Source organism: Crocodylus siamensis, chromosome 4, assembly GCF_052110815.1.
Source record: "Crocodylus siamensis isolate JL-2025a chromosome 4, ASM5211081v1, whole genome shotgun sequence".
Lineage (NCBI taxonomy): Eukaryota > Metazoa > Chordata > Crocodylia > Crocodylidae > Crocodylus > Crocodylus siamensis.
In genome coordinates, this window is record NC_143398.1 from 236,057,270 (window position 1) to 236,075,917 (window position 18,648).

The 18,648-nt window shown below is 49.7% G+C and overlaps 2 protein-coding genes across 3 annotated transcripts in view; one reads left to right on the top strand and one right to left on the bottom strand.

Annotated features, from left to right (window-relative positions):
- The first annotated feature begins 1,049 nt into the window (after positions 1-1,049).
- TMEM37 (transmembrane protein 37) overlaps positions 1,050-18,648 on the top strand; it is a 32,836-nt gene continuing 15,237 nt past the window's right edge. The window contains exons 1-2 of one of the 2 annotated variants that reach the window (XR_016442114.1): positions 1,050-1,360; positions 4,580-6,549. Coding sequence is in view for 1 of the 2 variants with exons in the window: in XM_090045919.1 (XP_089902045.1) it covers positions 1,340-1,360; positions 4,580-5,152 (594 nt within the window). In the remaining variant the exon portion in view is untranslated. Of the gene's footprint in view, positions 1,361-4,579; positions 8,181-18,648 lie in introns of those variants that run through there. The other variant, XM_090045919.1, reaches the window with a different exon arrangement.
- Positions 12,121-18,648, bottom strand: part of SCTR (secretin receptor) — a 34,196-nt gene continuing 27,668 nt past the window's right edge. Inside the window, exons 12-13 of the mRNA XM_090045918.1 lie at positions 18,406-18,447; positions 12,121-13,098 (exon numbers count right to left, since the gene is read on the bottom strand). Coding sequence (XP_089902044.1) covers positions 12,922-13,098; positions 18,406-18,447 — 219 coding nt within the window. The 3' untranslated portion in view covers positions 12,121-12,921. The remainder of the gene's footprint in view (positions 13,099-18,405; positions 18,448-18,648) is intronic.

Here is an 18,648-nt window from a genome sequence, read left to right on the forward strand (position 1 = left end):
CTTTCCCTGGGCCAGCTTGGGGCATTAGGCTTTGAGTGCTGCCCAATTGCAGATCCCCCCTCAGCCTGACAAAGGGTATTCATACCCAAAACTCGCTAAGACGAATTTTTCCAGCTATTTGTGTCAGTCTAATAAAAGATAGCAGATTTTTTTTTAAATTTGTATCCGAGGCTAAATTAGCCCAAACTTCTTCCAAACCCAAGAGTCCAGAAGCACAAGTGGCTCTGCTACCAGCAAGCATCCCCCACCCGCACCTGGGGCTTCAGAAGTTTCCAAATCCTTCGGCTGGCATCCTACATTTAGGCCCAACCCCCGGTGGCTTGGATGCTCCTGGGTTTTGCTTGCCCTCAGCCATAAGGCCCTTGGAGCAAGCTGGGGAAGAGACTCCCGTTTCCATAAAGTGGGCCTAAAGCCACTGCGCCTCGGTGGGTACCGAACCAAGCCCGGAGGCTGGGGGGCATGGCGACTGCTTGCAGGTGGCGGTGGCAGGGGGCACAGCAGTGGCAAGCGGGGCTAGGCGGCCGCAGCACTGTTGGCGGCGGGGGGCAAGCGCTGACCGGCGATGAGGGACGGCCCGCAGACGCAACCAGCAGTATTGGCAGCGAGGGCTGGCGAGTGGGGACGGCCCGCAGACGGCACCGGCGGTGTCGGCAGTGAGGGGCGGTGGTCGGGGACGGCCCGCAGACGGCACCGGCGGTGTCGGCAGTGAGGGGCGGTGGTCGGGGACGGCCCGCAGACGCCACCGGCGGTGTCGGCAGTGAGGGGCGGTGGTCGGGGACGGCCCGCAGACGCCACCGGCGGTGTCGGCAGTGAGGGGCGGTGGTCGGGGACGGCCCGCAGACGCCACCGGCGGTGTCGGCAGCGAGGGCTGGCGAGTGGGGGGCGGCCCGCAGACGGCACCGGCGGTGTCGGCAGTGAGGGGCGGTGGTCGGGGACGGCCCGCAGACGGCACCGGCGGTGTTGGCGGCGCCCCGGGCGTTGCCCGCCCTGACCAGGCCGCGGGAGCAGGGCGGGCCGGGCAACTGCCGCGGCGCCCCGGCAGGGGCAGGCCAGGCACGAGGCCGGACGGCGGCGATGTCGCAGCAGCCTCGCGAGGCCGGTGCCTGCTGGCGGCGGGTTTCCGCGAGGGGCGGTGCAGCCGCGGCGCGGCGGGGAGCTGAGCCCCGCTCCGCCGGGCTCAGGCGGGGCACCTCCCCCTCCTCCTCGTCGCTCCCGGGGCGGGCCCGGCCCGCAGCACCGCCCGGGGGCGGGGCGGGGCGGCGCCGCGGGCCCAGCCCGGGGGGACTCCAGGGCGGCGGCGGCGGCCCCGCGCCCCGGCCCGGCCTGGCCCGACGGCAGCATGACGGCGATCGCGGTGCAGGTGAGCGGGGTCCGCCGCCCCTTGCCCGGCGGGTGCTGGCGCCGGGAGCATCCCCGGGCTCGCCCCCTGCCCGCGCCTGGCGGCACCCGGCTGCCCGCTCTCGCCACGGCTTTGTACGAGATGGTTGCAAAAAAACCCCAAACCCTTCTTCACTGGCGAGCTTTTGGGGGTGGGAGAAGGCGGGGGGATGCCGCTTCTCCGCGGGGCAGCCGCAGGGGTTTGTGTGCAGGAGCTCCGGGGGCTTGGGGGCAAATCCGGGCTCAGATCAAAGTCGGAGCAGCGTCTCTCTGGATGGGCCAGGGGGTTTCACCGGAGGTGTTGGCTGTGCCCGTGCTCCTGCGGGGACCAGAGCCGGAGGCTCCTTGCTGGAGGGTCTTGCCCCTCCATGGGCAGATTTGGGGTCAGGAAGGGATTTGACCCTTGCTCAGATTGGTGTGGATGGCGGGGTTGTCTTCTTCTGTAGCAGGGGGCACAGCCCTCTCTCCCTGATGCATGTTGGCAGTGTTTCATAGAAGCAGGACGCTGGCTGCTGTCCCCGGGGCAGGTCGGGGCGCTGTGTCAGGGTCCCAGTAGCCTTAAGTAGAGTTTAAATTATGGCTTGTGCAAGAGGGTTTGGATAGGGCTGCTCCTGGCTCAGGACCTCTGGGGGTCCCTTAAAATCACCAAGTCCTAGAGACGTGGAGCTGGAAGTTGTGGCAGGGCAAGCTGGCAGACGCTGGATCTAGTCCCTGGGGGAATCCTCTGTCAGGGGAAAGGATTTTAAATCCTGCCCTTGTTTCAGGCACCTGAAACTAGTCTGGGCAGGTTCCAGCAGATGCAGTTGCTGGAGGGATCAAGCCTGCAGTGTTTACCACACTGATTAGTAATAGGTAAGGCGATGTTTTTGCAAGGGATGCCCCTGGCGGGAAACTGGAGCCAGGTGGTAGTTGTGGGTGTTGAGCTCTTGAGTCACCCAGCAGCAGAGTGTGCAGGGCAAGGGACCTTGTTGGGTGTGTGGGGTGGCTGGGCCCTGATCCTTGAGTGGGCACCGACATCGTGCTGAGAAACAGCTGTCCTACTGGTGTGCTGAGGTACGATTCCTGAAGTGGAAATGATGTGCTGTTTGATGCAACTTAATACCTGATGACTCTCTTTCTATGTAGGACAGTAGCTTGGAAAAAAGTAGAGAGCTTCCCCATTAATAGATGTGCCACAGATCTGTCAGCTGCAAATTTGGAAGTATCCAAAGGAACACCTCATTTTAGATATAAAAAATATATCCTGAGCCCTGCTACCATTGCCCTGAACAACAGTAGTCCCCTCTAGGGCTGTTTATTGTGTATATAGTAGGATCTGTTTAGCTAATCTTGAGAAAAGGATACTTGTGTGAATATATATCTATAGATGGATAGATACAGATAGTTCTATATAGATAGACATTAAAAGGATTAGGGGTTAAAAAAAAAGACATTTTTGTTTTTGGCTGAGTACTTTTTTTAAAACCCTCCTGGCAGGTCAAACATGCCATTTTTGTCTCTGTTGTTTCCAGCTGGTGAATGCATTTTCCCATTTTCCTTTTGGCATAAAAGCCAAGCGCTGCTTTGTTTCATGAACTTCCTGTTTGTGTCCCGGAACCGTCCATAGCCCGAGCCCCTCTTGCTCTAATGTTTGTTACTGAATTAGTGTCCCATTTTGCTGCCTAGTTCTGGAGTAACAGAAGACAGAATTTAGGTGGATATTCAAAAAAAAAGAAAGAAAGAAAATGGGTGTTTTGATGTTTGTAATTTTTTTTTTTTTTTTTTTTGCTCTTTTAAAGAGAGAATTCCTGGGTCAGGCTGTGCTCCCCTGCTCATGTTGAACACTACAACATTACACTAAGAGCGGTCATGACTATGACTGCAGCAGAATTACTTGTAAAGTACTACCCTCACCCCGGCACCATACAGCTGTTTGCCCCGGAGCAGAAGGGGATGATGCCATGTCGCCCGGGTTGGGAATCACTGCTCTCTGTTCTAGAGAAGGCCGGAGCATGACCCCAAATTATTTAGTAGTTGCCCCTCTAATCTCTGCAGAAGTATATTTAAAACTGTTTCATAAAACAGGTGGCCCGACTCTTCTTGGTGACACGGCCTAGTAGGAGTAAATGTGTGTGTAAATGTGAAATGTGGCACGTGCACCGCACACCAACTGCAGATGCTTCCTCAGCCCAACAAAGGGTATTTAAACCCAAAAGCTTGCTAAGAAGAGTCTTTCCAACGATCTGAGTTGGTCTAATAAAAGATGTCGCATTTACTCAACGCACCTTGTCTGCCTAGTAGGAGTAAAGTCAGTTCATTCGATGGAGTTATGCTGGGGGGGAAACTGGTGTGAAGTGGGACCCGGGCTCCGGGTGTCATGCAAGCAGGAAGGTGTTAATGCACTTGATAAAGTGCTGAGTGCATCAATGCACCTGATTAACTCAATTTCCCCTGAAGGCTCCTTTGAAAACTCCAGGTTAAATCTGGTGCATGCAGTGACCGGCATCATCTTTAATTGTTGTAGCTTCCTCTGCACCGTCCTGCTCTTCTGCAGCTGGTCAATCATTTGGTTTATACTCTTCCATGAGTAGTCTCTCTCCCGAGGTGGTGGTTTTAATCGGAACAGAATATTGTCTGCAGTTTTTTTAAATGATAAGGAAGCAAGGAATGTGCATCCTCCAGTGCAAAATAGCTGTTGTTTGCATTATGGCTGCACAGTTGAAATCAAGGCTCTGTTGTGCTAGGCACAGTACAGCAGCAGGGTAAGATAGTCTCTGCCTAAAGTCTTACTTCCGGAGCCATGCGTTTGTGTTTGCACATGCAAATAGTTCCACCAAAGTTAGTGGGACCATTCGCACACAAGCCCAAGCACAGGCACAAGTAATCACAGAGTTTGGCCTAAGGGGACAGGGCAACAATCAGGAGAGAGGATTATTGCAACTGAGAAACAGGGAAATCAGTGACTTGCCCAAGTCTAGCAGCTGGGAAGCGAACCCAGACCTCCTGAGCCCTGCCACATTCCCCTCTAGTGCTGTTTACTCTGTATACAGTAGGATCTTCTGAGCTAACCTTGAGAAAAGGGCATTTGTGTGAATTCATCGTATTGTTCTTAAAGGCCACTTGGGTCCCTTTGACTCCCATATATTTTGAACAGCGACAAAGATGTTGGTTTTAATCGCTTTTTTTTTTTGCTTTTTTTTCCTTTCGTAAATCTTTCTTTAAGGCCCAGCGGGTGCTTGCGCACAGAAGACCCCAGAAATCATTCTTTGAGACGTTCATCAGAAGTCTAATTATCTTGTGTGTTGCCATCGCCGTGGTCCTGTCCTCGATTTCAATCTGCGATGGCCACTGGCTCTTTGCCAAAGGCCAGCTGTTTGGACTGTGGCACTTCTGCACCATTGGCAACACCAGCATGCTGACGTGCGTCACGGATCTCAGTCTGGCCAACGTGGAAGGGATGAACATAGGAATGATTCTTGTAAGAAGCGTGGTCTCTTTTGCTGTCGTCATTGCAATATTTGGCCTGGAACTTCTGATGGTCTCCCAAGTCTGTGAAGATGCTAATTCAAGACGGAAATGGTCCATGGGCTCGGTCCTCATTCTTCTCTCCTTTCTGCTGTCATCCACTGGAGTCCTGAGTTTCTTAATGCTCCTGAAAGATCACATTACCTTCATGGGCTTCACGCTCACATATTGGTGCGAATTCATTGCCGCCTTCCTCTTCTTCCTCAATGGGATCAGCGGACTTCACATTAACAGCATAACATACCCCTGGAGCAGAGTCCAAAAAATCTAGAAACCGAGGGTATATTCTGCTTTTCTGTGAGTCAGCCTTGCCAATTAGACTGGAAGATTTGGCGTCAAACCATGTTTGGGAAGGACATCAGGGTTTGTTCTTCTTGTTTTCTGTTTAAGTCAGGTGTAAAGACAAAAAGTGAGTCAGTCTGAGAGTGTCAGGAGCTGGACCCAGTGTTCATTTGAGATGGCTGCAGGATTTTGATAGTGGGGGAAAAATCAGCATCTGCTGTAGCCTTGAATCGAATTTCTGCTGTCATGACAGATAAAACATTTTAAACAGAAAAAGAAACCCCAAGATTTACACGGCTGGAAATCCACAAAATTGCCATCTATACATGCAGGTTGTTCTAAAGTAGCAGGGACTTTTAGGCCGTGGCTGTGGCGTGCTGGTGTTTTGCTGTTGCTTTTGCTTCTTCATAGTTTCAGAGTAGCTAGGGTTAGGAGGGACCTAAACAGATTATCTAGCTGACCCCCTGCCACAGGCAGAAATGAGTGCTGGGTTCACAAGACCCCAGACAGGCGATAATCCAACCTCCTCTTCAATTTGCCCAAGGTAGGGGCGAGAACCACTTCCCTGGGAAGTTGGTTCCAGATTTTGGCTACCTTAACTAAAATATTGCCTTCTGATCTCTCCTCCTCTACCCCATCCCCGTCTCCCAGCCTCATCTCTGACCTCTCAGGAGTGTGCAAAAAGTGTGTGAGAAACATTGTATGCAGTGTGCCTACCGCTGCCTTAGCTTGTACAGATGTTATCTGTGCCTCGTCGTGCTCATTGGCACGGCTCATTGACAGCCTGTATTAGGGTTTCACTCCCCATTGTTATCTCCATAAGCGACTAGTGAATCTGATCCAGGTCTCTGGGAATTTGGCGTGGTTTCCAGCTGGCCTGGTTCTTATGCATCCCTTCTGCGTTGGATTGTCTGTACATTTACTAAGATTAGGCTGTCAGGCCAGACTTTAATTTCCTCTCCATCCTGTTAGGGACTCACTGGGGCCAAATGCAGGTTGTAAGCGACCAGCAGAAAATTCTGCAAGAGAAGGCATGAAGTCCTTGGTCCTGCACCCTTCTACCCTAGCATTGGTGAAGTACAGCCATGTTCCCTTCTTCCACTCATGCAACTGAAAAAAGATGCAGGATCTGAGCTCTTTAGTTGAGAAAATGCCTGTGCTGATTAAGCTTTAACACTCCTTCAGGTTTTAAAATCACTCTTGACAGTCTAGTCAAGTTCCTGCATGGCTGGCAGAAGCAGAATGCAAGCGTCCGACTTCAGTGTTTCCGAACAAGACTCCAGATTTATCCTTCCTGCTCAAAGAACAACACTCCATTGACGGCGGGCACAACCATTTATACGGTGTGTCGGCGGTTCCAAGTGAAACTCTCTTTTATACCTGTTGGTAAGATTTTATTTTTATTCCAGCTCACTTTAAGACAAATGTTTAAACTTGCTTCTTTGTAGCTTGTTTGGCTCCAGAAATATTGAGCCAAAGCATCACTCTGTCGTGCTGCAGCGGTTTCTGCCTGTCAACACACACAACACAACCAGCAAGTATATCTTGCAGAGTAAGTGTAAATGTAGCGGGGCGAGAACTTTACTTCGGCAAGTCATGAGTAAACGGTGTCATAGCTGAGAAGCTATTTTCAAAGCCAAGAATCGTAAGCACTGACTATACATGCTTCCTGTTTTTGCTGACTGTACATAGTTAATTTCTTTCCTAGGGGAAAAGATTTTCATGCCCCTCCCCTCTCCCAGAGATTTCATAACTTTTGCAGACTAAAACTCCTCAACCTCTTTTCCTCACCAGATAGAGAAGAATGAGTTTTCAGTCCAGGCCTACAAACATACTGTGTTTTGCTGAACTTCCATTGTTCGTTTGCATCCCAATTTGTCTTCCTGATAAGATAATGCACTGAGATCAGTTACCCCGGGTAACTCTTGATCTTGTCTTGGACGATATCTGAGCCTATTCCTGCGTTCCTTGTGCACCGGTAACTCTTGTGGCCTTCAGCAGGAATGTGGAACGTATAAGGAATTCTGGACTTTGGCCCTCAATTTGCCTTTGAAATGTTGCACTGTGATCATAGCTACTTCTCTTATTCAAGTGAGGTGCTTTGGATTTGTTGAATTGCACTGTTTGTTTAAAATATGAGGCTAGCGGGCAGCCCTGCAAGCACTTAGTTTGTATGAGTGGTCCCTTCGCGTCTAGTAAGATGACTTGCAGAAGCAAGAGTTTGCAAGGTTGAGCTCCTGGCGGTTGCAGGTTGGCTATATCAATCTGTGGAGTGCCTTATGCCATCTTTAATGTCCCAGTAAATTGCATGGGGATACATAAACAGAGTACCACTGGGTGCTGTGAACCTGGTGGTGGAGCTCTTACATGACTTCTGTGGTCAGTGTATCCCTGGTTTGCCTAAGGGCCTGATACTCCATTAAATTACAATTCAAGGATGGGATTGGTAGCTTCCAAAAAATAGAAATTTGTGTTTGCACTTCCTAGGGTGGGTCATCATAACACTAGCAGTTGGACCTAGCACAGTCCATTCTACTGTCCTGTTTATTTGGGGGGCAAGAGAGGAAAATTGGAGTAGGTGTTTTTCTCCCCATCTGGTCAAGCCATCCCCCTCCCCCCAGTATCCCTCTCCAGCAAGCGGGACAAAGCAGGCAATAAGTTACTGAGCCCACATGGCACACACAGCAGCCCTGAACTAGTTTATGAAGAAACAAGAAAAGTTGTTTTGGAAAAATCCCCAACTGAAAAAAAGAAAAAACTGCAAAGTTTCTTTTCAGTGAGCTTTGTATAACAGTTCTTTTGCTTTATTAAATTCTGAGTAGGGCATATTGTGTTAGTAAATGCTGCAAAACAAGATACTACTACTGTTGATTTGTTGGACCATCAAATCTAATGATGTCTTTATGTACCATAAACTGTAATCTGTACCTTTTCTAAAGCCTGATAAGACAACAAAAAGTGTGAGTCAATATTCCTGAAGTTTAATGTTTAAATAAACTACTTTTGAAATAAATGGACTATTCAATTCAGCTGCAGGTATTTTGTATGAAACCTTATGAATGAATCTTACTGGGGTATCTAAATTGCCCTCTTGCATATGTGTGCAGTCTCACGTGCACAGTGTGCAGGCCTGCTTGTGTGTACACATGTGCGCACACACGACAGGGAGATGGAAAACTATTTCTTTGCATTTTGCTACATTTATCCAAATGTGGCCAGCTGTGGCCTTCACCCACTTTATCTCCAGTGTGGAAGTGTGGCATACAGATATCTCATGTCCTGTCAAGCAGGTGAGCCATGTCTCTTTGTTAAAAGGCCTGGGAACACATTCAGCTCTACTTCATGTAGAGTAGGAGCAGCCCCCTTATGCACACTAACATTTCCATTACATGATGTGTTACTGTCACAAATACATGTCTCTTTTTGTGTCGTCTCACCCCAGTGGTTTTATTCAAAGGTTGCAGTTCCAGGGATTAGATCACTGAATCAGGAATCCAGACTTACAGTTCTGCTACAGAAGTTTTCTTTAGCCTTAGGCAAGTCAATTAGCAGCTATGCATTTAATATTTGGATTCACCTTTAATCCAGAAGGGTTTTCATGACCTATAAAAATAGGTTTTGCATTAATCCTGAGCAATGCCCAGCCCTTTAGATGCCACTACTTGCACCTTGCTCTGAGATTACCCTCTTCTGATGGCTTGAGGGCTTGTGAAGAGTTCCTCCATTAAGTAGAATAACTCTTATTTCTTAGCTCATGGGAAGGATGTGTGCTTTGGTTCTTTGGCCTGTGTGTCAACATTTTTTTTCTTCCCTCTTGACGCTTATGCTAGTAGTCATATTGGCTTCAATGGGAATACTTGTGTAAGTGATTGCAGAGGTTCTTCTAGTGCTGGAAGATACGTGGTTGCAAGAAATGTTGGAAGTCCTCGTTCAATGTCTCTTGATGCTCAGTATAGGGAATATGAAGGGGCAGGGTGCTAGAAAAGGAACAAATCTAGTCCACGAACTCTGAAAATGGGCTTTTTGAGGGTCAAATAATGTTTGCGTTCTTTGTTCAGTGGCCAACGTGGGGAGCCACGGGCTCCAGAACTCCAGGTTATGCACTCCTCCTAACTTTGTCTTATTCCCCGTTTCTTTAAAAAACAACAAAAAAAACCCTTCCCTAGTGATAACTTTCATGTTGATCTTTTCTTCTGCTTAGCAAACAGCATGACTTTACTGTTTCAGGAATGAACACTGCTCTGTTCTGCCAGCACAGCACTATTCCTGTTACCAGAAATGTCCACAAACAGAGAAGAGCGTTTCTGATGCCTGCAGCTGAAGTTTGACCCGGGGGGGGGGAGCACTCCCTGCATTTCAGTGTCATGCACCACAGAAGCTTGATGGTTTTATTCATTCAACTGTCAAGACCTATAGAAGTTGCATCCCTCCATATCTAGTGCTTAGGTTCAATGAACTTGATCATTCAGAAAGGCAAGCACAACATCAGTCTCGCTGAAATCAGTAGGGTCCTGCAAGGGCTCAGCGCTCCTGAAAAACAGGCTATGCTGCTTGACCCCTGACAATCACCTGAACTACAGCAGGAAGGTGGACTCTGGAAAACACTTCCTCCTTGTTTTCAACCTGCATTAAAGTAGTAAGAGCCTTGGAAAACTTTACCTGGAGCTAGAGCACCAGTTAAAAAAAGAATAGCTGTAGATACTGTGAAGTTTTTATTCCAGTGCATTTAATATTTGGATTCACCTTTAATCCAGAAGGGTTTCCATGACCTATACGAACTGGTATTACACTAATGCTGAGCTACACCCAGGCCTTTAGATGCCACCCCTTGCACCATGCTCTGAGACTACCTTCTGATGGCCTGAGGCTTTGCAAAGAGTTGCATCAGCTCTGTATTTATGATATCTCATTAAAAGTCTTGACTTATGTCAGTAGATTGACGGAGAAGGAAAGATGTTGCTTTCTTTGCATTTAAAACAATTGGATGCAATGAAAGACTGTAATGTTGATACCCAAAATGAGAATATGCAGATAGTTTAGCTTGTCTTGACCTTATTTCAGGTTTGCCTTTGTGCCTATAGAAAATAAGGTTAATGTTTTTATGTTTCTTGAAATGTCAGCCAAGACAGGGAAGAAACTTTAATTGTAGATGGGATGACTGACCCTGCCTGTCTCCCTTCCAAGTACTCCCCTGTGGCTGGGAGCCCCATCAACTGAGGGGCTCCCAGCCACAGGGATGCACCACCCGCTGCCAGCCCTGCAGCTGGCAAGGCTTGCAGCAGTGGCAGCATTCTCCCTGCCTCCCCTGCTGCAGGCCCTGCACTTCACAAGTTTTGTGGTGGGGGTAGTATCCTCCTCAGCCCCTGCTGTGAGCCCCGCGGTTGAACCCCATGTGAATCTATGATGACACTTTCAGTGGAGGTAGCGTTCCTGGCTGCCCACACTGCAAGGCTGTGATGGGATCTAATGCACAATCCCACATGCATGCTTCCTGCCATGCACATGTGGCTTTGCAGGAGCTGCAATTGTGTGGCTTGCACATTGGACCCCATTGTGCCTTTTACCTGCACGTGTAAAGAGGCCCTATGCTCAAGTAGGAAAGGTGTAGCTTAATACTGAACCATGAGACTAGGGGCCAGGGACTAAGAATACACTAAGTAAAGAAGTAGGGACTACCCATGGGCCCACTCTTTTCCTATAATAAGGGAGCTCAACCAGGGCATTTTACCCATCAGTGAAATGAGTCTAAGCTGCACTGGTTTGGTTTTTACCAGCTATCAAAGAGTGAAAGCAGACATGGGAGTAGTTACAGCACTTCACTTGCTCTGCAGTTAAGCTGCCACCCACTCCTGACTTGCTGTAATGTGTTTGCGTGTCCATTCCTGACCCTGGTTCCAATGCCCCTTCCATTTGTTGTCTTGGACAAATAACTTAAAAGGACAAAGTCAACCTGAAAACCAGCTGCTGCCAAAAGCAGAAGCGAAAAGGTCGCAGGCAGGCTCCCGGAAAGCCTGGATAATTCATGGCTTCACTGGCATCTTCCTATTTTTTAAATAATTGCACTTTCCTGTTGTGGAGAGATCTACACCAGCAACAGGGGAAAACCGGAGGAGGCACAAAAGGCCAGATTATGCAACCTTCCTCCTGAGGATGAGTCCCTTCTTGCCCAAGAAGTCTGAAGTTAATGATGTGAAGAGCACGAGAAGACACTCCGCAAAGGGTTGCCCAACTCGGCTTGCTACTGACGGGAAAAAATACAGGAGAATGTTTTCTCATCTACCTGGAGCTGTTTAAGCATCATTTATAACAGTCAGCAAAGCCCATCTCATGAGGGTATGTTTCTTTTTGAACTTTGAAGGTGTGCTTTAGCATCCTGCCAAATCATGAAACCATGTGTCACTGGGTCTGTTGTGAGGAGAAATGTTTGCAAACGAATCAGACCGGAAAAAAATCTCAGACTAAAGAGTTTCCCCACCAGAGAACATAGTTCCAGCAGAACTGAACCACCTAACCTGATGGCTGATTTTTGTCAGAATTTCATTGTTTTATTTATTTATTTATTTTTAAGGGGGGCGGGGAAACAAACAGGCAAAGCCAGGAGACGATGAAGTCATTAGGGGAATTTATTTTAAATGGATTTCTTAGATTTAGCTACTCGGTTTGACTTATTTTTAGCTGAACTGTTTCATCCCTTCCTAGGGCCAGGGAAACTCACATAGCAAGATATCATTCTTAAAATTGTTATTTTGGACCAGAACACCAGCTGACATATATCATAAGTGTAGCTCCAGAAAGGTCATACATTGTATAATCTCACTGACTTCCTTCGATTTGTGTGAAGACAAACCTTGAAAGGATTTTTCCCCTGCTAGTCCTGGTTTGTTTCCCACTTTATTGTCTAGTTTAATTGAGTTTTAAGTGCCCCAAGTATCTGCATTTCCACCGGTTCCCTTTGAAGATGGACTGGATGGATTCATAAATACAGGAGATGATAATTTGTGTCAAAGGCCATTTTATTAAGGTTGGCTAACATGGGAATTTTCCAAAGCAGCTCTGCTGCTGCCAGCTCAGGCACTGACATTAATCTAAATTATACAATTGTGTTGCTCTCTGAGATCTTCTTTAGTAGAAGAGTGGAAGGGAAGAAATCTATTTCCAACGCCATTGAAACTTATCTAGGTAACAGCTACATAATAGAGAAATAACTGTACCAAGCCCTGACCCTCTCAGCCTATTTCTTCTAAAATTAGATTCTAAAGATAGGTTGAAACAAAGGGATAACAAGTACTATGCTTGAAACAAAGGAATAACTAATTCTGCATTTTCAACCAATATGGTGCTCAAGAATACACTGCAACACTCATTCTGCAAAGCAGAATATATAGCGCAACCTTCAATTTAAAAAAAAGAGAGAAGTAAGATACATTTGAAAATCATGAGAACAACTTAGCAAAGACAACCCAAGAAAAAGCCACATGATCAAGAGCAAGTGCTTCAGGTCAGCATGACAGCCCCAAAATACAGGCGGAGGAAGGCAAACAAGACTGATTTGCAGAAAAATGGAGAAAGAGCAAGATGTTTGGCCTCCTCCTTTGCAAAATGACCACAATAATATTTATGCAGGATACCAACAAATAGATGTGCTGCAAGACGAGTTGACCCGGGGCCAAGTTCTGCTTTCAGGATGCACAAACAGGTTCCTGGTGCAGTCCATGGGAAGTTGAGTACGTGTGCCTGAGTTAGTCCAAATGGGCTCCGTTAAATGATACTTGATTTCCGGGTGCACTGCCTCTTTTGCTCAGGAGGGCTGGGCTTTATCGTGTGCATCACCTGAGTGAAACTGCTTCCCTCGTTACTAGCTGAAGAGCTGAGATGCTGGCGCAAGTGTTTGCTTAAATGCCACTGCCTCCATTTCCTCCGAACTTCCAGCTGAACCTAAGCAGTGAGGATACACAACTCTGGTCAGTGAGTTTGTGTGGGATTTTACATTGCAAAGAACCGTACGATACAGCACAGCCTTAGAGGTAAGTTCTTGTTATATCAGTAGCAGCTGTGGTTATAGTTGGTCAGGAATTTTTCGATGGAATATTTTTTTTCCAATCAGAAAGTAAATGAGTTGAGAGTCAAACTCTTCCCAGGACATTATCAGCTTCAGTTAGCATCCCATGGGGGGTGGGGATTAAACCACGTAAAAGAGGCATTTTGCTCTTTTTCTAAATACATTTCAGAGTTTTTCCATTTGCAACAACTTTCTGTTGCAATGCTTCCTTGCATTCACAGCTCTGACACATGGATTTACAGGGAGGGAAAAGTAAAAGCTTAAAAGGTCAGTCTAAACCAAACATTTCAAAATCATCTGCATACTAGGCTCATTGGGGGGAGGGGAAGACAAGGGAGGAGGAAGCCTTGGACCACTAAACCAAGCAGCACTCACAAGTACAGCCCAGCCTAGACAGACAAGCGGACATATACCCAGGGCAATGCTGGAAGTAGGGGGCCAGTGTGCACATCCACAGGAGGCCTCAAATGCCTCTACACAAACACTCGTAGTATGGGAAATAAGCAGGAGGAACTTGCCCTCCTGCTAGCTGACACCAACCCGGACGTAGCGGGTGTCACGGGGCAGGGACCCAGGAGCAGCCATGATCTCTCCTGGTGCCCCTACCGTGCCAAGTTGCCTGTCTGGGACTCTCGTTCTCGCCCGCCACAACTTCGATGGTTCTATAATATTAATGGGAAGCTGCCTTTACTTGGCCCCTTGGACCCGGTGCTCTTGCCTTTCTGGTCCCTGCTCTCTACAAATAGGTTCTGGTGCCCCAACCCTATGGGCGTCGCGTGGCTCCTTCCACCCCAATACCACGCCCCAAGCCTCTCTGGTGCTCCAGACATTATCATGTCTATCCTCTTCCTTAGTGGCCCTCTCCTGGGGCCTCTGACCATATGCTTAACCTCACCGGGCTCCTTAAATCCCGTACTTGCCCTCACCAGGCTATAGTTGTACGCTCACCCCCTCCCGGGGCCCCTCTGTGTACACGCCCTCTCCCGGGGCTTCTCGATAAGGTTTGCCCCCCTTCTGAGGTCTCTCCCGTACAGACAGTGCCCCACCAGGGCCTGTCTTACCTCGCGCTCCCCGCTCGGGACTCAGGCGGCCTCGGCCTTACCTGGCCCCAGACCCCTTCCTCGGGTCATACGCCCCACTGGGCTTCTCCGACTACCGCCCACACGGGGCTGGGGTCAAGACCCCAAACACAGCGCCACCCCAGCGCCAACTGCTGTGCTTCTCTGGCACCCAAGCGTGTGCCCCCCCAGGGCACCAGGAACCCCCCCACGCTACTGGGGAGCTCCCTTGAGGCCTCCTCCAACCCCTACAGCCTCGCCAGTCCTCCGGTATTACACAAACAACAAACCCGAAACATAAAGCCATGAGCCAACCGGCTGTAACCCAAAATAAGCCTCCTGGCTATAACGTCAATTCCCAGCCAACCTGGCCCTTTTTCAATACCTCCCTGTCGGGTTCTCTCCACCTCATATCATCATGCCTCTGCTCTGCTACTCAGGCTGCCAGAGGGGAACTAACTTCTGGCCTCAGCTTGACTGCTTATAAAGGCCAGGCCCCGCCCCCTTCTGGTCATCTGACCAAATTGGTTGCCCCGGCAACCCTCACCTGCGCTGCCCTGAAGATTGGCAGCTGGGCCCTTATTACCATTACCAGCAGTGAGCACCCTAGTGCTCTGCTACACATCCCCCCCCTCCCCGGTTTGAGCCTCCTTATTAGGAGCAGGGTGCGGAAGTGCCCTGCGACAGCGGGGCTCACTGAAACACGGTGGGACCCAACACACGACTGGACGGTGAATAACAAGGGCTATCGGCTGTACGGGAGGGACAGGACAGGGAGGGAAGGCGGGCGTGTGGCACTCTACATCGAGGAGGAATACACATCCTCACCAGGTAGCACAGAGTCAGAGGAGGGGCACACGGACGTGCTCTGGGTTAGAGTACAAGGCAGTCATGGGGAAAGAGACTTAATGGTGGAGTCTACTACAGACCACCCAACCAAGGGGAAGAGCTAGACCAGGAATTATTAAGTCGGCTCGCGGAGGTAGTTAGGTCAAAGACGTGGTCATTACAGGTGACCTAAACTTTCCAGTCATATGCTGGGAAGAGCAGTCAGCCAGATCTGACCGCTCACGTAGGTCCCTAGCCCAAATGCAGGACCTCCATCTAACCCGGGAGGTGCACAGCCCCAGCAGGGGAGACGCCTTGTTGGACCTGGTGCCGGCCATGGGCGACAACCTGGTGAGGGGGCTGCGGGTGCTCGACCACCTGGGCGACAGCGATCATCGCCTGCCGGGATTCACCATCCAGCGCAAGGTGGCAAAGGCCTGCAGCAAGGCAGCAGCCCTAGGTTTCAGGAGGGCGGACTTCAACGAGCTAAGGAGAATAGTTGGGGAAGCACTGAGGTCCCGGAGGGGAGGGGAGCCAGGTGTCCAGGAAGAGTGGTCGCTCCTTAAGGAGACGATCCTCCAAGCCCAGAGGGAGGTAATCCCAACGAGGATCAAAGGGAGGAGGAGGGCACACAAGCCCCCACGGCTCACCAAAAGCATCTGGGAATGTCTCCTTGCTAAAAGGGAGGTGCACACCCAATGGCAGGGAGGGGCCATCACCAGGGAGGACTACACTGCGGCTGCTCGGGGCTGCAGGGAGGTGGTCAGGAAGGTCAAGGCGGAGCTGGGACTGGGACTAGCTTCCCGGATCAAGGACAACAAGAAGTCCTTTTTTAATTACATAGGGGCAAAAAGAAGGTCCCAGGTAACATGGGGCCCCTGCAAGACACGCTAGGAAATTTGGTTGTCACACTAGACGACAAAGCTAACATATTTAACGACTTCTTTGCCTCCATTTTCCTGAGCAGGGACCAGATCAGGCCCCCCTCAGGCCCCAGGGGAGGCGCACCCAGGCCACGGGTCAGTGAGGATCTAGTCAGGGCACGTCTGGAGGGACTGGATGTATTCAAGTCGGCTGGTCCAGACAATCCCTATGCCCGAGTGCTGAGGGAATTAGCTGAGGTCATTGCAGGACCCCGGCACGGCTTTATGAGCACTTGTGGTGCTTTGGTGTGGTGCCAGAGGACTGGAAGAGGGCCAAGGTGGTTCCCATCTTCAAAAAGGGAGGAAGGAGGACCCGGGAAACTATAGGCCAGTTAGTCTTACCTCAATCCTGGGCAAGCTTTTTGAGAGAATTATCCTGGCACATGTCCACGAGGGGCCAGCAGGGGAGATTATGCTTAGGGGCAACCAACACGGGTTCATTAGCGGCAGGTCCTGTCAGACCAACCTGGTGCCTTCTATGGCCAGGTCACCAAATCCTTAGACGCAGGGGGAGCAGTGGGCACAGTCTTCCTGGACTTTCGGAAGGCCTTCGACACTGTCCCTCACCCCGTTCTCATTCAGAAACTGGGGGACTGTGGTGTTGACACCCACACAGTCAGATGTGTCGCCAAGTGGCTGGAGGGCCGCACCCAGAGAGTGGTGGTGGACGGGTCATTTCCGACCTGGAGGGACGTGGGCAGTGGGGTTCCCCAGGGCTCGGTCCTCGGCCCCGCACTGTTCAACATCTTCATCAGTGACTTGGACGAGGGGGTAAGAAGCACCCTGTTCAAATTGCTGATGACACTAAGATGTGGGGGGATGTGGGCACACTAGAAGGGAGGAATAGGCTGCAATCAGACCTAGACAGGTTACAGGGGTGGGCGGATGAGAACAGGATGGGATTCAACACTGACAAGTGCAAGGTGTGCACCTGGGGAGGAAGAACCAGCATCATACCTACAGGCTGGGGAACTCCCTTCTCCTCAGTGCAGAGGCAGAAAAGGATCTTGGGGTCATCATTGACTCCAGGATGAACACAGGCCGGCAGTGTGGGGAGGCAGTTAGGAAAGCTAAACGCACCTTGTCATGCATCCACAGATGCATCTCGAGCAGGTCCAAGGGGGTGATCCTCCCCCTCTATGCAGCACTGGTCAGGCCACAGCTAGAGCACTGCGTCCAGTTCTGGGCGCCGCACTTCGGGAGGGATGCGGACAACATGGAGAGGGTCCAGAGGAGGCCACCCGCATGATCAGGGGCAGCAGGGCAGGCCCTATGAGGAGAGGCGATGGGACCTGAACCTGTTTAGCCTCCAGAAGAGAAGGCTGAGGGGGGATCTGGTGGCCTGTTACAAACTAGTCAGGGGGGACCAGCCGGCATTGGGGGATTCCCTGTCCCCCCAAGCACTGCCAGGAGTGACCAGGAATAACGGTCACAAGCTGGCAGAGGGGAGATTCAGACTAGATATCAGGAGGTGCTACTTCACAGTCAGGGCGGCTAGGGTCTGGAACCAACTTCCAAGGGAAGTGGTTCTTGCTCCTACCCTGGGGGGTCTTCAAAAAGAGGCTAGACAATCACCTTGCCAGGGTCGTTTGACCCCAGTACTCTTTCCTGCCAGGGCAGGGGGTCGGACTTGATGATCTGCTCAGGTCCCTTCCGACCCTACTAACTACGAACTATGAAACTATGAAACTTTGCTCTGTTCCTGTTCAGACCGTGAGCATTTTAAAATGGACTTTGTGGCTTGATTCCAGAAGGACCGGGAAAAACTTCCAAAATATCAAATTCTCCCAAAAATGGGAAAAGAGTTTTCTGCCCAGCTCTGACGATGGTAATGTTTGGGAACCACAGAACCAGGCCTCGTAGCAATAAGGTCTATACAAAACAGCCCCAGTCCCCAAGACTGTAAAATCTAGGTTGATCTTAGTTTATTTGCACTCTAATCAGAGTTTTGATTCACTCCTCCCCATGAATCAATTAAAGTAACTAAATAGCCATGGACTGACAAATAAATGATTACCATGGATTAGGAACTAAAGACAGACCCTGGAGAGGAGGGATACACAGTTAATTTTCAGCATTAATAGCAGTATGCTCCAGTGTTTCATACCAGGCCTGCTGTTTAATAAATGATCCTGGGAGGAGGCAGCAGAAAGGTGGAGAAGTTTGCAGATAATACATAATTATTTGGGTTAGTCAAGTCAAGGAGATAGTGAGGCATTTCACAGGTGACAGCAGACAAATTGGCAGCAAGCTGGCAGGTGAAATCCCAGGCAGCTCACATGCGAATGAATAATTTGAACTAATCAGACATACCGCTGTGGTATGCTTAAGCAACAGAAGACCTCTATAGGAGCTGGGTAGGCAGAAAACTCACCTCACTATTAAGGAAACAGTAAAGCACAGCCACAACAAATCCCTGTAAAATAACAAAACCAGATTAATTCCTAGATTTACATTGCAACCTCAGGTGTGTTTTTACATATAGATTGGATTTAATTTAAAGAAATATTCTCCCCCCCCCAAAAAAATGTTACTTGCTCCTACTGGCCTCCCTCTCCTTTGTACATGGCATTCATGAACAAAATGAAAATGCCTTTTTTTGCCTTGAAAGTGTGAT